The 16,344-nt window shown below is 44.7% G+C and overlaps 1 protein-coding gene across 2 annotated transcripts in view; it reads left to right on the top strand.

Annotated features, from left to right (window-relative positions):
- rptor (regulatory associated protein of MTOR, complex 1) overlaps nucleotides 1-11,858 on the top strand; it is a 163,999-nt gene extending 152,141 nt beyond the window's left edge. For both annotated transcript variants that reach the window (XM_086120522.1, XM_086120521.1), the window contains exons 31-36: nucleotides 986-1,092; nucleotides 1,984-2,111; nucleotides 4,245-4,331; nucleotides 4,419-4,535; nucleotides 5,474-5,603; nucleotides 10,147-11,858. In XM_086120522.1, the coding sequence (XP_085976648.1) occupies nucleotides 986-1,092; nucleotides 1,984-2,111; nucleotides 4,245-4,331; nucleotides 4,419-4,535; nucleotides 5,474-5,603; nucleotides 10,147-10,215 (638 nt within the window). In that variant the 3' untranslated portion in view covers nucleotides 10,216-11,858. The remainder of the gene's footprint in view (nucleotides 1-985; nucleotides 1,093-1,983; nucleotides 2,112-4,244; nucleotides 4,332-4,418; nucleotides 4,536-5,473; nucleotides 5,604-10,146) is intronic.
- Nucleotides 11,859-16,344: the final 4,486 nt, after the last annotated feature.

Here is a 16,344-nt window from a genome sequence, read left to right as displayed (position 1 = left end):
TAATGGGCATGCTTGCGAAGCAGGTGAGAGCTGCTCGCCATCAGGCCTCAAAGCTGCTCGAGCAGATTGTCGGGCCACTGGGGAGCATGCATTTTGCGTTTTCATTTGTTCAACAGATGCTCGCCGAACACACAGCAGTCACACTAAAATGGCAAAGTTGAAGCTGTTAGTGAACTTTTGCTGGAGGAAGTTGTTCCGAGCGGGCCAAAAATGGTGTTGTCGCACTCACTGCTGGACTGTTGAGCACGCCAGATGGCATTGGTTGCTCTTTGAATACTGTGACTTAGTTATTATCCTCATTTAGTAAAATATTTGAAGTCTCTTGGGCGGCCCGGTGTTCCAGTGGTTAGTGCGTCGACCTCATAGTGCAGAGGTACCGGGTTCAATCCCAGCTCCGGCCTCCTTGTGTGGAGTTTGCATGTTCTCCCCAGGCCTGCGTGGGTTTTCTCCGGGTATATTCCAAAAACATGGATGGTAGGTTGATCGACCACTCAACATTGTCCCGAGGTGTGAGTGTGAGCGCGGATGGTTGTTTGTCTCGATGTGCCCTGCGATTGGCTGGCCACCGTTTCAGGGTGTCCCCCGCCTACTGCCCGAAGATGGCTGGGATAGGCTCCAGCAACCCCCGCGACCCTTGTGAGGATAAGCAGATCGGAAAATGGACGGATGGAAGTCTCTTGATACTTCGCAATACTTCTTACTTCTGTCATTCAGATTATAAACCATGTGTGGGTTGTTGTTTTTATTTTGTTTGTTGTGATTTGCATGAGACAGAAAGAACAGCCTGGTTCCGTATTTGTTTATGCGCCTTGCCTTCGGAATTAAGTAAATGGTTTCAAAAGTGTCACTTCAATTTGTAGTTGTAGTGAACGTTGTAAGTGTGGTAAAAGTCGCCTTCTACTGGGGTTGAATTTGTCTTGATGTGTCTTCAGAGTTCCAAGTTTGTGTAGCTGCTCCATCAGCGACGGTGTCATTTTCTCCCCAGGTGCCGGCATGGTTGTAGACTGGGAGCAAGAGACTGGTCTCCTTATGACGTCTGGAGATGTTCGAGTTATTCGAATCTGGGACACTGACAGAGAGATGAAGGTTCAGGTGTGTGGCACTCTATCTTTTTCCGTTCCACTGGAATGGATTTCCACCGCATGATGGAAGTGATACCGTTCCAATTTGGGGGAGATTCCAGTGTCTTCAGATGTGTTTAAAACTTTGCCAGTGCAGCTGAAACACGCAGCTGGAAATTTGAACTACAGCGACAGGCTGGCCCATTAAGCATAATATAAATATAGTGCAATAGAGGTGTGGCCATCATGAAAAAAAAAAGCAATACGGATTTTGTCCTCATTCAAATCAGCGGGGAGAAATGTCAGACCAGACCACCTAAACAAACGTATGAAAGTGCAATAAGTGGTCACATTGTTCATCGACGAAACCTCAAAGAAAGATTTAAAAGTTAACTTTTGGACTGTGCCACTTCTTTCTTTTGATCTGATCTTTGTGAGTCATCCGACCTTGACGTGCTGCATCGTTGCCCCGCTGCTTGTGGGAGACAGAAATGACCCCCGCGTGAACGGCAAAAATCTGCAAGTAATTCTTGACCCCCCGACCCCGAGGGTCGATAGTTGCCGATAGAAGCATCAAACTGGTGGCAAATAGTGACTTTTGTCGAAATGAAACTCCTCAACTCACACCCTTCCTCAACACCAAGATTTCACAAGTTGGTACCAAAGTAATAGTTTTAGTCCTTTGGCTTAAGCACAAAACAGGGAATGTGGCATTTTTTTCCAGCAAATAATGGGTGATATTTTTCAAAATAAAATTGCAACCGTGCAGAGAATCGCTGTACTGACGCAATTCCTGAAATACAAATGAAAAAAAAGCCACCATTAGACTAAGGGCTGGTTCCATAACCTATGGTGCCGATGAGCACTCTGTCAACGTGGTGGCTTTCTTCTCACGTTGTCATTTGCTGTGTTTGCGCACCAGGACATCCCGACAGGAGCGGACAGCTGTGTGACCAGCCTGTCTTGTGATTCCCAGCGCTCGCTCATTGTCGCCGGTCTCGGGGACGGCTCCGTACGAGTCTTCGATCGGAGAATGGGTCCAAACGAATGGTAAAGTACACTCGCTCATTGCTTTTCTCTCAGTGCAAAACGTCTCACCCTATTGTGGAAGTGAAGGTCAAATAGATTATTATCGCCCCTCATAAAAGTCCGCTTTAGGAATCTTCTTTTGCTACTACTTAAAGGGAGAAGCGTTTATTTCACGGTGGCTTCACTCTCTGTTCCTCCTGTTAATTTATGGTTTAATTTCTGTGCTTTTTTCTTCTTCTTCTTCATTTTATTTAAATAAATTTCGGAACACTCATAGCAGTTTAATTGTTCATTCACACCTACAGGACACTATATTATTCACTGTCCTAATCTAAATGTATTATATAGAGTGCTGTAGCCCCCCCAGGATTGCCACCTCTTTTTAATGGACCCTGGTGACTTTGAGCCCCCTTCGTTGGTTAAATATCATTTTCATTTCTGTCCCAAAGGGAGGGAAGAAAGCCCAAACACAAAGTGCTCCATAAATATTTTAGTCAGGGTACAGTGATTTATGAGATCCCACTCAAGCAAGGACAGTAGTTCTCCATTTCGATACAGGTCAGGTCTGAAATAATTGTTGACAGTATTTCATTGTTTATTCAGTCAAATGTTGTCCTGCCTTGATGCTTAAAATCGGAGAAGGCAAATAAGAGCTCAAGGGCTTTGGTTTTCTTTTTGTGGTGCCACAGTGCCACCTGGTGTTTTTACGCCGCCATTACACTTCCTACCCACCAAACGACCTGTGCGTGCTTGAGAAGAAGGTCTTCAACCCTCACGCGATCATTTGCGCATCATAAAAGTTAAACATGCTGTTGCGATTTGTTTTTCATCACATAGGTTTCAGTACCATCTATGTCATTTTCAGATGTGATTATACAGTACAGTACCTTATTAATTTGCATGGTTCGGGCCCACAAAGCACTGCTGTGAATTGAAAAAAATCTAACTGCTGCTCACCCTGAAAAGTTTCAAAAGTGCCTGTAGATCCCACTGGCTAGCGGCAAAGCACTTCTTATGTCAAAATGAAACTCCTTAACACACTTGAACATAGTTCATTGGTAAGAAGATGCCACAAGGTAGTATCAGAGCACTGATTTTGTCTGAATAAAATGATTTGAATTAGTTCTGCTATATTAGGCCTCTGGCACACACAATTAGATCGGTGACCTGAGCGAAGGCATTATGTCTCTGTGACCTTTCTACATGCTTCTATTTGGCCTTCCCTGTCTGTAGCACTCTTTGGCACGGTTACTTGATGAATCCATTGAAGACCGCGGAGTCCCACGTTGTTCCATGTGCGGGGCAAAGTACTCCAATTTTTTTTTAAATTCCTGCTTTCTCCCCTTTTCAGAGGGCACTTCCGACTGTATTATGTAACATATATCTAATGCAGGGGTGGGCAATTATTTTCCCGGGGGGGCCAAATGAGAAGCAGAAAATATTGTGGAGGGCCGGGCCAAAAGTTAGAAATAGAAATAGAAAATAAAGAAGATAGCACAATGTCTTTGTATGCCAGTAATGACGTAACATTCTCCTCCACCATCACACTCAGCACCGGTTCTCCTCAAGGATGTGTACTGAGCCCCCTGTTGTTCACGCTCTACACATTTGACTGCTCTCCGACTCTTATTAGCGGTCCAGTTTGCGGAAAGTTTTTAACATGATAACAATCAAACCATTCTAGGAAATGTTCATTTACTCGAGCCACGAGCATGGAAATTGCCAGAATCGGACTGAGTAAGAATCGCTTCCTTGTTTTTCAAAGTCTCGTAGATTTGAGTCTTTCCGACTCCAGGCGTCTCCTGAATCTTTCGTACTTTGTTACCCGCTTCGTTTAATCAGATACATTTCACTTTCCCTTCCATGGTCATTACTCTCTCCCTCTTTCTTCGTCTTCCCCTCCCTCCCTGTGCTCTGCAACTTGAAGTAACTGCACCACCTGGTGTTGAAATACCTGTCATTACAAGTCCAAACAAAATGAATGCAATCAAACCTTAATTGTGCACCAATCTTCGGCGGGCCGGATTAAAAAGACCAACGGGCCGGATCCGGCCCGCGGGCCGTAGTTTGCGCACCCCTGATCTAATGTGTTCTTGCTGCTCTTGGTTGATCCAGCTGTGAAATGTGAAGAGACTTATTTGGATGTGTCCACAGCCGCATCATGACCTACAGAGAGCACGGCGCCTGGGTGGTCAGAGCTCACCTGCAGAAGGACACAGATGGACACATCATCAGCGTTAGGTACACATATTCTCTTCTTTGCAGCTTGTAGAAGACAGAACATGTCCGGGTTGTGTCCCACGCTAAACGTTTGTTTTTTCCCGCCAGTGTCAATGGAGACGTTCGATTCTTTGAGCCCCGCACGCCAGACTCTGTTAACGTGCTACAGACAGTGAAGGGGTTAACAGCGCTCGACATCCACCCACAGGCTAACCTGTTCGCTTGGTGAGTCTTGGTCTATTTTTTTTTTTTTTTTTTTTTTTGGTAATTGGGTGTACCAGTGAGCCTATTTGATTCACAGTCATGAAGTCTCAGGTTTAAATCGCAGCCTTCCTGTCCGGAGTTTCCATGTTCTGTTGACTGTTTTCAATGCTCCATATCCAGCACTTTGCCTACAGCGGTAGTTGTTTTAAAGTGCTCTGTAATACAATTGAGTTGAGTTTTCTCCACAACTACTGTCTATAATCTAACACTAATAATATTAGTAATAATAATAATAATAATAAACACATGGTAAGCTTAAGGTACTTTTTTTAGCAAAATGTAAAATTAGTTTTATCTTTTTATTTTATTTTGTTTTATCCATCCATCCATCCATCCATTTTCTGATCCGCTTAATCCTCACAAGGGTCGCCGCGGGGGTTGCTGGAGCCTATCTCAGCTGTCTTCGGGAAGTAGGCAGGGGACACCCTGAACCGGTTGCCAGCCAATCGCAGGGCACACGGAGACAAACAACCATCCACGCCCACACTCACACCAAGGGACAATGTCGAGTGGTCAATCAGCCTGCCATGCATGTTTTTGGAATGTGGCAGGAAACCGTAGTACCCGGAGAAAACCCACGCGGGCCCGGGGAGAACATGCAAACTCCACACAGGGAGGCCGGAGCTGGAATTGAATTTGGTACCTCTGCACTGTGAGGTCGACACGCTAACCACCGGGCCATTATTTTGTTTTATATATATGTTATATTATTTTGTTATTTTATGTTAACTGTTCTGTTGATGGCGGGTACCCGCAGCGGCTCCTCTCTCTCCTGTGGTTGCACTGTGGTTGAGAGGAAAGAAATGTCATCTGTGCTGTATGTTGCACATAGAGCATATTGACAATCAAGTTGACTTGATCCGCATTAAGCCATACCTGTATGTGTTTCTGCCCCGCAGCGGCTCGATGAACCAGTTCATTGCGGTTTATAACGCCAACGGTGATGTGATCAGCAACATCAAATACTACGACGGCTTTATGGGACAAAGAATCGGGGCCATCAGCTGTTTAGCCTTCCATCCCCATTGGGTAACGTGACTCCAAGTTCTCCTTTTGCACTTCATCAAATGGTGTCTGTCTTGGAAACGCATGCAACAAATGTCATGTATAATTGAAGTCAGTGGCTGGCTTGTCAGTCACTGTTCATTCAATCATTGGCACGTCGATACGTGTCAGTCAGAAGACGCAGTACAGGAGGTCTTCGATTTACGATGATCCCGACATACATCCCGACGGCACAGGACGCCATGCTCAGTGACTGCCATGCTTTGGTTTACATTGATTCTGAAATGTGGCCTCAAAGTGTTTTGAGACTTACATTTACTGAAATTCTGACTTCACCTGCTTGAACACGGCGGTCGTGATCGACATCGGCACGGGACAATTGACACATTCAGATGACGTCACTGCCGCAGAAACAGAACTCCGTCTCTCTCTGACTCGGTCTTCAGGCAAACATTGAAACAGCTCATAGTGCAGTGGGTAGAAAAAGTCGACATACCCCCTGCTTAAATGTCAGGTTTTGTGATACAAAAAAAGATCTATTTCCACCAGGAATCTAGCCTATCGTCTGTCCAACTCAAGTAAGTAAAAATAAACGACTGAAAATAATGTGGTTGCGCAATTGTGCCCATCCTCCCATAAGATGAATGTGACTGACTTCAGAATTCAGCTCATACACACCATTGTTCACAGTGCCAACCAACCCCTAAATACATTTCTGGTGTTTTAGGAGGCTTTTCCTGACATCATTTTCACTTCCAAGCAGAAGCCTTGATGCTTTTGTGCTCACGTTGACAGCTATTCCCAACTGTTGCCTCCGTCTTTCTTGCCTGAGGACAAAATTCCAGCTGAAATTCACGCATCATATTCTTTTGGTGATGAGCAATATTATGTTTGCTCCTTGCTTATCTTTTTGGTTTTTACGGGCAAAATTTCTAAAAATAACTACATTATAAAAAATGTCAGACAATAACCAAATCTCCATTCCAAACGGTATGTTTTTCAGAAACATCACACTGCTCATTTCCAAAAGAACACCGAACCCACACGGAAGCACGGTGGTTGTGGCATCATGCTTTGAGGCGGTGTTTCTTCAGATGGAACTCGGACCTTAGACAAGATGGAGGGATTTATGAATAGTTAGTTAGTTAGTTAGTTCCGCCCGCTCCTATTTGGAACATTGGGCGACGAGCCTCCTCCATTTGTTCCGGTCACTGGCGACCTTTCTTGCTCCATGCCAGCTGACACCCATCTCACTGAGGTCTTCTTTGGCAGTCTGTCGCCACGTCTTCTTTGGCCTACTTCTCTTCCTCTTTCCACCCTCTGGCATCCAGTCCATGGCCACACTTGCCGGTCTCTCTCTTGGCAGCCGGAGTACGTGGCCGATCATTTTCCTTCTCCTTTCAGAGACAATGTCTGACAGTTCAGCCACTCCTGCCCTCTTCATCACCTCCTCGTTGGTGATGTGGTCTCTCCATGAGATCCTCAGGATGGATCTCAGGCAACGCCGATGAAAGACATCTAACTTGTTGGTAATGTTGGCTGTCTTCATCCATGTCTTCATCCATGTCTCACAGGCGTAAATCGCTGTTGGGATAACCACTGACATATAGAGGCGTAGCTTGGTGGTCGTAGTGATGGCTTTCGATGACCAGATGTTGCGGAGGCGTTGGAACACTCCCGCAGCTTTACCAAGTCTACTGTTGACGTCTTTCTCCACACCACCTGTATTTGAGATGTTACTCCCAAGATATGTGAAGCTGTCAATGTACTCTATGTCATGTTGGTGTAGAGTGAGTGGTTGAAGGTGTTGGTGCTGTCCGACGGCCATGGCCTTGGTCTTTTCCTGGCTAATTCGTAAACCGACCTTAACTCCATGCTCATGCAGATTGTTGGTCAACTCCTGGAGTGCGGGCTGGGTGTGACTTAACAGAGCCAAATCATCTGCAAATTCCAGGTCAGCTAGTCTGCTCCCTCCCCACTTGATACCAACTTCTTCCCCTGTGATGGACTTCCTCATCACAAAGTCAATTATGATGATGAAGAGTAGGGGTGACAGAATGCAACCCTGTCTTACACCAGTGACAATGTCAAAATCATCAGTTGTGCCACTGTTGGTTTTGACACAACAGGTTGAGTTGTGGTACAATGACCTGAAGATGTTGATGTACTTGAGGGGTACACCATACAGCTGGACGATCTGCCACAGTGACTCCCGGTGGATGCTGTCGAAGGCTTTCTTGAAATCGATATAGTTGATCATGAGTGGTGTCTGAAGTTCTTGGCACTGCTCTATGATGTTTCGAAGGGTAAAGATCTGTTCGGCGCAAGACCTTCCCTTCCTGAAACCGGCTTGCTCTTCCCTCAAGATGTTATCCACTTCATCTTTAAGGCGATGTAGCAGGACACTGCAGAATACCTTGCTGGGGATTGACAGCAGTGTAATGCCCCGCCAGTTATTGCAGTCTGCGAGGTTTCCCTTCTTAGGAAGCGTGACAATGACCCCACGTCTCCAGTCGGCAGGAACCTCTTCAGCATGCCAAATCAGGTTGAACAGGTGGGTAAGGCTCTCCACAACAGCGTCTTGGCCGTGTTTCAACATCTCGGCAGCTACCTCATCGAGTCCCGGTGCCTTGTTGTTCTTAAGGCCCTTGATTGCTCTGGCAACCTCAGTCTCGGATATCTCTTTCGATGTAATATTTAGAGCTAGAGCTGGTGTCTCTTGGACGAAATTGAAGAGCACGGGAGGCATTGGTTGGTTGAGAACCTCCCTGAAGTGTTCCAGCCATCTTGCTTCTTGCTCCTCGTCGCATAGAAGTGTCCTGCCATCCTTGCTCCTGATTGGCACGCTAGAGCTGCTCCTGGAGTTGGTTAGCTCCCGCACGATCTTGTATAGGGTCGTCGTGTTGTTGTTCTCGGCTGCTTCCTGTGCCTCTCTTGCTTTCTCTTCTAGCCACTGTCTTTTATCCTTCCTGCAACTCTTCTTCACTGCCCTGTCCAAGCGCCTGTACTCCTCGTCTTCCATCCTCCAGCTCCAGAGCCTCCTCTTTTGTTCTCTTTTTATCTTGGCCACTTTCCTTTCATCAATCAACTTCCAGGTGTTGTCTGTTATCCATCTCTCTTTGTTGGTACCCCTCTTTCTGCCGATAACTGCTTCTGCAGTTTCAGCAATGGCACAAGAGAACATACTCCACTGCTCCTCAATGTTTGCAAGGTGTTGTGATACCTTGAGCTTCCTACTCAACTCCTCACAGAAGCTTTCTGAGATGTTGTTATCCTTTAGCTTGTCCACTGCGTAAGGTCTCTTGGGCTGCACCCTTTTCACCTTCTTCAGCTTCAGCTTGATTTTACTCACCACAAGGAAGTGGTCTGAACCCACATCTGCACCTCTGTGGGAGCGAACGTCGAGCAATGACGAGCGCCACCTTGTGTTGATGCAGATGTAGTCCAGTTCGTTCTGGGTCCCGCCACCAGGTGAAACCCAGGTTACTTTGTGGATCCGCTTGTGCTCAAAAAAGGTGTTGCCAATGCTGAGGCCGTTGGTACTGGTTAGCATCAACAGTCTCTCCCCGTTGTCGTTCGTGGAGCCTGCAGACCCATGTGGTCCAACTGTGGCATTCAGGCCCCTTCTGTCATTATCCAGTTTTGCGTTGAAGTCTCCAATCAGCATTTTGATGTCATGTCTGGGGATCTCCTCAAGCACGGTCTGGAGCTGGTTGTAGAAGGTGTCTTTATCGTCCGCTGAGGCAGCTTCGGTTGGGGCATAGACTTGTACGATGGTTACTTTGGCATATCTGGTGTAGAGCCTTGCTGTAATAATCCGTTCATTCACCGGCTTCCATCCAATCAATGCTTTATGAATAGTCCCAAATATAGTGTTAGCACAGAACTTGAACGCTTCTGCTTGAAAAAGGAAAATGTCAGGAAAAGCCCACTAAAACATCTAAAACTTTTATTTATTTTATTTTTTTTGCGGGAGGGGGCGGGATAATCAAAGGCACTTTAAATGTTGTCAGGTGCGTGCCAACTCCTGCTTGCCTTGAGTTTGAATGTGATTGGTTCATTCTGAACACAACCACGTCCCCAGTTAAAAGGGGATACACACTTGTGCCACCATAGCTGAGGGTTTTTTTTTGGTTATTTTTTTAACTCTAAAAACATTTTTGTGTTTTGGAATGACAGTTTTACGGGTTATAGGTCACATTAATGGTGGCAAAACGTTTGAAACGATCACTAAAACTTGGCATTTGAACAGGGGCGGGGGGGTCTGTAGACTTTCTATATCCACTCACACAAGGTAAGAGGTATTTGGCTTTCAGGTGAAACTTCAAGAAGAACCTCAACTACACGATCGTAACCTTCACTTGTGACCTTCATTTGACATTCCTGTCAACTTTTGAATGAACTTGCCTAATATTTCAGGTGACAGTTTTAGTTCTTGCGCAACTTGCTCTTCGCCAAGAAGGAAGTGATCGGCAAAATTCACCCCTGGTGTCATGTGACGATGTAGAGCGCTGTAAAGGCAACACGTTGACATGAGGTTGTCTCCTTTTCCTTTGTCTCCCTTCAGCCCCACCTAGCAGTGGGTAGCAATGATTACTACATGTCCATCTACTCCGCTGAGAAGAGGCTCAGATAACACGCCGGCGTTCATCTCCAGCACACCCGAGCCGCTCCCACGCCCACTTTCACTACCAAAATTCCCGCCCAACTATGACTTCAGAGAACTTGATCCTGAGTGTACATGGCGTTGTACATATGCAATCCCCCTCACGAATGTTCCACTGTTGGCTGCTGACAAACATCTATTATTATTACGATGATAATAATTATCCTGATCCTTGTTTATTCTTGTTATAAAGCTTATGATTGTAGACTTGGCAATGCTGAGGAGTGTGTATATTTAAATAGAGATGAAGAGAGGTTGTATTTTAAAGAAGCGGTACCCGCTCATCACTGGAGCTCTTTCTGGCTTGGCATCGAGCTTCATTACCTGAATGACCTTTGAAACGCCACCTGAAGGTGGAGGTGGTCACCCTGAGGACCCCGCACGTGGACTCCCGAGTCCTTCCTCAACACGTGGAAGGATGGCGATGATGAACTCATTTTTGTCCCACTCATCAGTGAGCCACATGTACTACGTTTGCATGTGTGTGCGCGCGCGTACACGTGTTCCACTGGCATATGCAACCCCCCCACCCCCCACAGCTTTGCACAAAAAGTGATGCCCGTAAGAAGCCCTCATCCTGAGTTGTCCGCCCTCAGTGTGCCAATCATATTTTAGAAAAAATGGGACTGTTCTCTTTGCTTCTGTGCATGTTTCATGCTCAAAATAATCAGGGCAAACTCTCATTGCCCGAATGATGAGTCAAAGCTCCATCTAATAACTACAAATGAATTGGAAGAGGTTCAGAAAGCCCTCGACATGCTCATTAGGCTACTGGTGCACTCTGAGTGCTATGTACTTTTGTCATGTAGTCGCCTCCGCTCTGCGCTTTGGACTTTTTTTTTTTTTTTTTTTTTTTTTAAACCCAGTGTTTTCTTGATAATGAAGTTAAGTCTCATGTTCAGGTTTAATCCCCAAACCTCACTCAGGTACCTCAAAAGCCTCATGACTGAAGAGCACACACGTTTGGTATCCAAAGGATGACCAACATTGTGCCTCTTCACGGCGGGGGGGCTTCAACTTTGCTTTAGGTTTTACTTTATTTGATCCTTTTTCTCTTTGTTTTGCAATGCTGTTTTAATCCCGTTTGTATTTTGTGTGCCTTGGTCTGGCTGAGGTAGATGGAAAAGAAATGTGAACGCCTTAGTTTCATACACTGTCATGCACACGCGCGCGCAAACACACACACACACACACACACACACACACACACACCACTTCAAAATGGATGCCCCTCCTATTCCTTCCAATTCCATCTTCAACCCTTCACACCAGACACACCAAGCTTTGCTTTAGCCTGAGAAGGAATGGACCCGTGGACGACAGGGTATAGAAGATAGTATCAGCCAATGAGCGCTTCCTCTCTGCGCTTCCATGTCCCCCTCTTTCTCTCTCTTTCACACACACACAGACACACTCAGCCACCGTTTTTTGGCAACGGGACCTTTGCTCGCATTGTCCCCGTATCGAGTTTTAAGATTTTAGTCCAGAAAGCAAGAGACTTAAACTAGTGTGAAAGGAACAGTTGAAAACAATCAGGTTTGTCTCTGTGACTTCTGCCTATGTTGTTATCTGGTTTATGAAACAGAGGCTGAAATAAACCAAATACAACAGGGGATGTTGCTCTCTTGTTGACTGCACAAAATGATTTTTCTGCGTGTAAACAATCACATTTCAAAACTTTGGAGAAAAAAAACAAAACGTTTTATACAGTATACACCAGGGGTGTCAAACTCATTTTTTTCACGGGCCAGATTTTAGTTGCAGTTTCCCTTCGAGGGCCGTTATGAAATTATATAATGAAGTCAAGAATAACGGTTTATTCACCTTTTGTTTAAGTTACTGAAATGAGGGGTTTGTTAACAAGAAAATGCTTACAGTATCACTCTTATTTATTACAAATGAGAATTTTAAATTTTGGTCGAGATTGTAGCAAGCATCATGAAAGTTGATTTGATTTCACGGGCCACATAAAATGATGTGGCGGGCCAGATTTGGCCCCCGGGCCTTGGGTTTGATACGTGTGGTATACACCAACCACCCACATTACAACCACTTACACCGTGTAATAATAATGAGAATAAGAATGCCAGGAACTAAAAGTGGCAGCTCTGCTCAGATAAAGCTCAGTTTTAAATGACACTATCATTCAACTGTAACGTGTTATGTTTTTCAGTGATGTCACCTCGTAATGAGAGTGGTGCCTAATAATTGGTTACCCTCAGTTATATGAGAGTTCCAAATATTAGGAACAGCTTTTTTCAGTACAGCGCCTTGGAAAATTGTGTCCTTTTGTCAAATTCCAATTTTATTGCACAGTTTCCCCACTTTAATGTTTAAGATCATCATCCAAATGTAAATGTGCACCTTGTTAATCACGAATTAACCGAGGGTAATGAAATCTTTGGGGAAAGCGGAGTTCATTTTCACTGACCCTGATTGCCTCCAAACGTGTTTAACCAAGAAATCAATCGACATCAATAGAACCTTTTTTGACAAAATTGAGTCAGTCAAACGATCTTAAAAACTAAAACAAAATTAATCAAACCAAAATTCATGAACAGATGTGAAATCAAGTAATAGATATCCGTCGTTCTGGAAAGGGTTCGAAAGTCATTCCTAAAGCTTGAGGATTCCAGCAAACCGTAATGAGAGCCAGTTTGCACAAATTCAGAGAACATTCAGGACCTGTGGGACTTGGTGTGCATGATGGAACTATGACCTTTGCTCTTTGCCAGAAAATGATGAGCATGCCCCACCATCGGTTTGTGACTTCAAGCTGACACGCACTTGGGTTCTGCAACAGGACAACGATCCAAAACAAAACCTCAGTCAAGTCAACTTCTGAAAACCTCCCAAAAAAAAAAGATGGTTTTGGGGTGGCCTAAACGAATGACCCTAAAAAGGCCATTCATGATAGGAAATCCTCCACTGTCACCGAATTAAAGCAATTCTTCAAGGAAGAGTGGGCCAAAATATTTCCACAGAGATGTGAAAGACTCATTGCCAGTTTTAGAAAGCGCATGATTTCAGTTCTTACTGTTGAAGTCCAAGCGGTAATTTCACCCTTTCAGGGACAGCGGTTATTACAGTGGACAGCTTATCATGTTATCAGGTTACAGGGGGCATGAAAGGGTTAAGGGGCAAGTACTTTTTACACAGGGCCAGGTAGCTGTGAACATTTTTTTGCCCTTATCAAATAAAACAACAGTTGAAATGCTGTAGTTAATTTTTACTTGGGTTTTCATTTTTTCGCATATTTAAATTTGTTTGATGATCTTAAATTGGGGGAAACTAGGCAAGAAAAATGGAATTTGAGAAGAGAGTAGATAGTTTTTTCACAGCACCGTATGGGGCAATAAAGTTGTACACCACAACAACCATAACAAAACAATTAGTGAATACCTCTTTGACACTTTAATTAGCATGACTTCTTTTGTAAAGGCTAATCATTTAATACCGATCTTATGTGCTCTGCAAGCTCTCAAGAAGTTGTGGCTGAGAAGTATGTATGAGTCCAATTTCTAAAATGTTCAATATTTTATGATGAAGAAAATACATCACTACTGTCATCCATTGAATTTGACACTTGGACAAATACATTAAAGCTCAGCCACATTGTTCATCGTGTTTTTGACATTCTCATTCATAACGGATTGAATTGCCGTCATCCATGGCAACATGAACTGAAAGTTTTAGATTGAGCTTGAACACTTGAAATAAATCCTCTGACCTACAGAGGCGTGACAAGAAACCTTTGCGGACCACTTCTATGTAGTCAGTCACTTTGTAAAGACTGCAAACAGTTCGGCAGAACTGCATGAGTCCATGAAGTGGCTTTGAGACGTTTTCATTTCACCCCAAAATGATACGATTTTACATTAACGTTCATATTCATTGTGCAAGGCAGATTTCACATTGTTGGAAATGCAAATTCATAAACTGTGGGGAGAGCTTGGAAATGTGTGAGCCTGTCAGCTAATGTAAGCATTTAATGTGCACATTGCACTGCGACTGGCAGGCAACCAATTCAGGGTGTACATGGTGGTCCTTAGCGACACAATTCGCTTAACAAGCTACTGTCATATATATTTCACAATTCTTCAAGCCTTCTATATCAATTGATCTTTCTCTATGACAGAGTGGGCATGTTAATTTGGGGCACACATCAAGTTAAACACGCACACACACACCCACATGATGAAAATGACAAAACATGAGTGTCGGTATTTATTTTGTGGCTTTCCGCTGTTCAAGGCTACATGGAAGAAAGGTCAAATGCTGGTTGCAATGTCACTGAATGCATCAGAATCAGACTTATTGGCCAAGTACATAAAAACGCACAAGGACTTTGTAGTCTCCGTGACAACCCATCCAAAGAAACAAAAAATAACAATGACCAACAGAGGGAGACGGAACGGGAAGCCTGGCGGTTTACTGTTCACTGTCCCAAGATCTTAGATTGGGAAGGAAAAGATAGGGGGGGGGGGGGGCGAAGACAGACTAACCATTCTCCTGGAAGGGGAGCGTGGCTTGAGCCTGGGGGAAAAAAAAAAAACCAAAAACAAATTGCACATACATTCAGTACATACAACAGAACTCTTAAGACATACAAATGTGGAAGAAGGGGAAGGAAAAAAGTGTGACACCCCAGCCCCCCAAGTGCCCCTGTCTAGCAGCCAAGACACTTCAGGCCTATCACGGGGAAAGCCGACAAAGGCAGTGAATTGTCAGTGATGTGTATGCATGGTGCGGAGTAGTGAGTTGTGTCAGCGTAAAGTCTGTCCGTGTCCCTTCCAGCATGGCAACACACATCGTCTCGTTGATGGAGACGGCCCTGGCTGCGAAAACAGAAACTTACAGCACAGGACAGTGTGGAAGGGGTGATGGACAAGCGTCCGGCATCATCGCTTTCAAGAGAAAGTCCAGATAACCGTTGTTATTGGAACAGTATTATCAGTCGCGCTTGAGTCTTGGGGTGCCACTCAGAGGGCATCAATTAGCCAAATTGGCAATCAAATTTTCATGACGACGCCAACATCTCCACGTTTTTTGGGGGGGGGGGGGGGGGGTTCATTTGCGCAGATTGAGTTTACTCAGAAAAAAAAAACGGTAGCTTGTTCACTTCCAAACAGGAACTGCCAAGTCCAAACAGCAGGACATCGATGATCAGAATTCCATTAATGTGCCGCTCTCCACTCAGTGGGCAAGCCGACCCCCCTCTACCAGCTCCTCTCATTGAGAAAATCATGTTGACTGTGTCGCAGGACCATCTGACTAAATCCATGGTTAGATTTTCGTAAGTGGAAGGAAGTAATAGTTGAGACACAAGACGACATGAGACAAGAGATGAAGAAGCATCTGCCCTTGTGGAATGGCAAGCCAAAAATCCGAAGGTTTTGTAAGTGCTAGTTACCCCAAAAGAGTGGAAAAGGACACATGCAAAGCATTCACTGTGATTCTAAAAATAGATATGCATGACAAGAAGACGCATTTGATCAAATGTTTTGTTGGGGGCAATAAAACCATGTAAAAAAAAAAAAGGTTTTCGTATAATTTAACCACTTATTATCTACACTGTAGTTAACGGAGCAGTGTATGGGTGGGACACTTCCTTCCAATAATAATCGCTTCGAGCAGGGACGTCATGGGTTTAAAATTCGGGCTGGGAATATGCTTTGACGGCAACTGTAACTTGCCGAATAATTATCGGCGACGGGGGTATGTTGAAAAGTTGACGTTGATGCGCCGAAAACGCCGGGGTGCCGCAGTAACATACCCCAGAATAATCTTAAATGAGGGGGATGGTACCCCTGGGTGCCCATGATGCCCAGGACCGGCCGTTAGGGAATATTTTCCCGAAATTACCGATGGCCAACCCGCCCCTGGCGCTACTTTGAACTTTGTTTTATCATAATAAAAACAACATACAGCACGGATGAAATTACTTTCCTCTCTCAACCACAGTGCAAACATGTGGTACATTGAAACGCACACAGCTAAAAATAATGGCAGAACCACTATTCAAAGGGCTTAAACTCAGATCTTTGTGCCTTCCTCAAAGGTGGGAGAGAAAGGATGCGTCGCTCCCAGAATCCAAGA

Source organism: Hippocampus guttulatus, chromosome 9 (assembly GCF_054856545.1).
Source record: "Hippocampus guttulatus isolate MCC_2025c chromosome 9, RoL_Hgut_1.0, whole genome shotgun sequence".
Taxonomy (NCBI): domain Eukaryota; kingdom Metazoa; phylum Chordata; class Actinopteri; order Syngnathiformes; family Syngnathidae; genus Hippocampus; species Hippocampus guttulatus.
The sequence above is the reverse complement of the archived record's forward strand: the minus strand, read 5'-3'. Positions and strand labels throughout refer to the sequence as shown.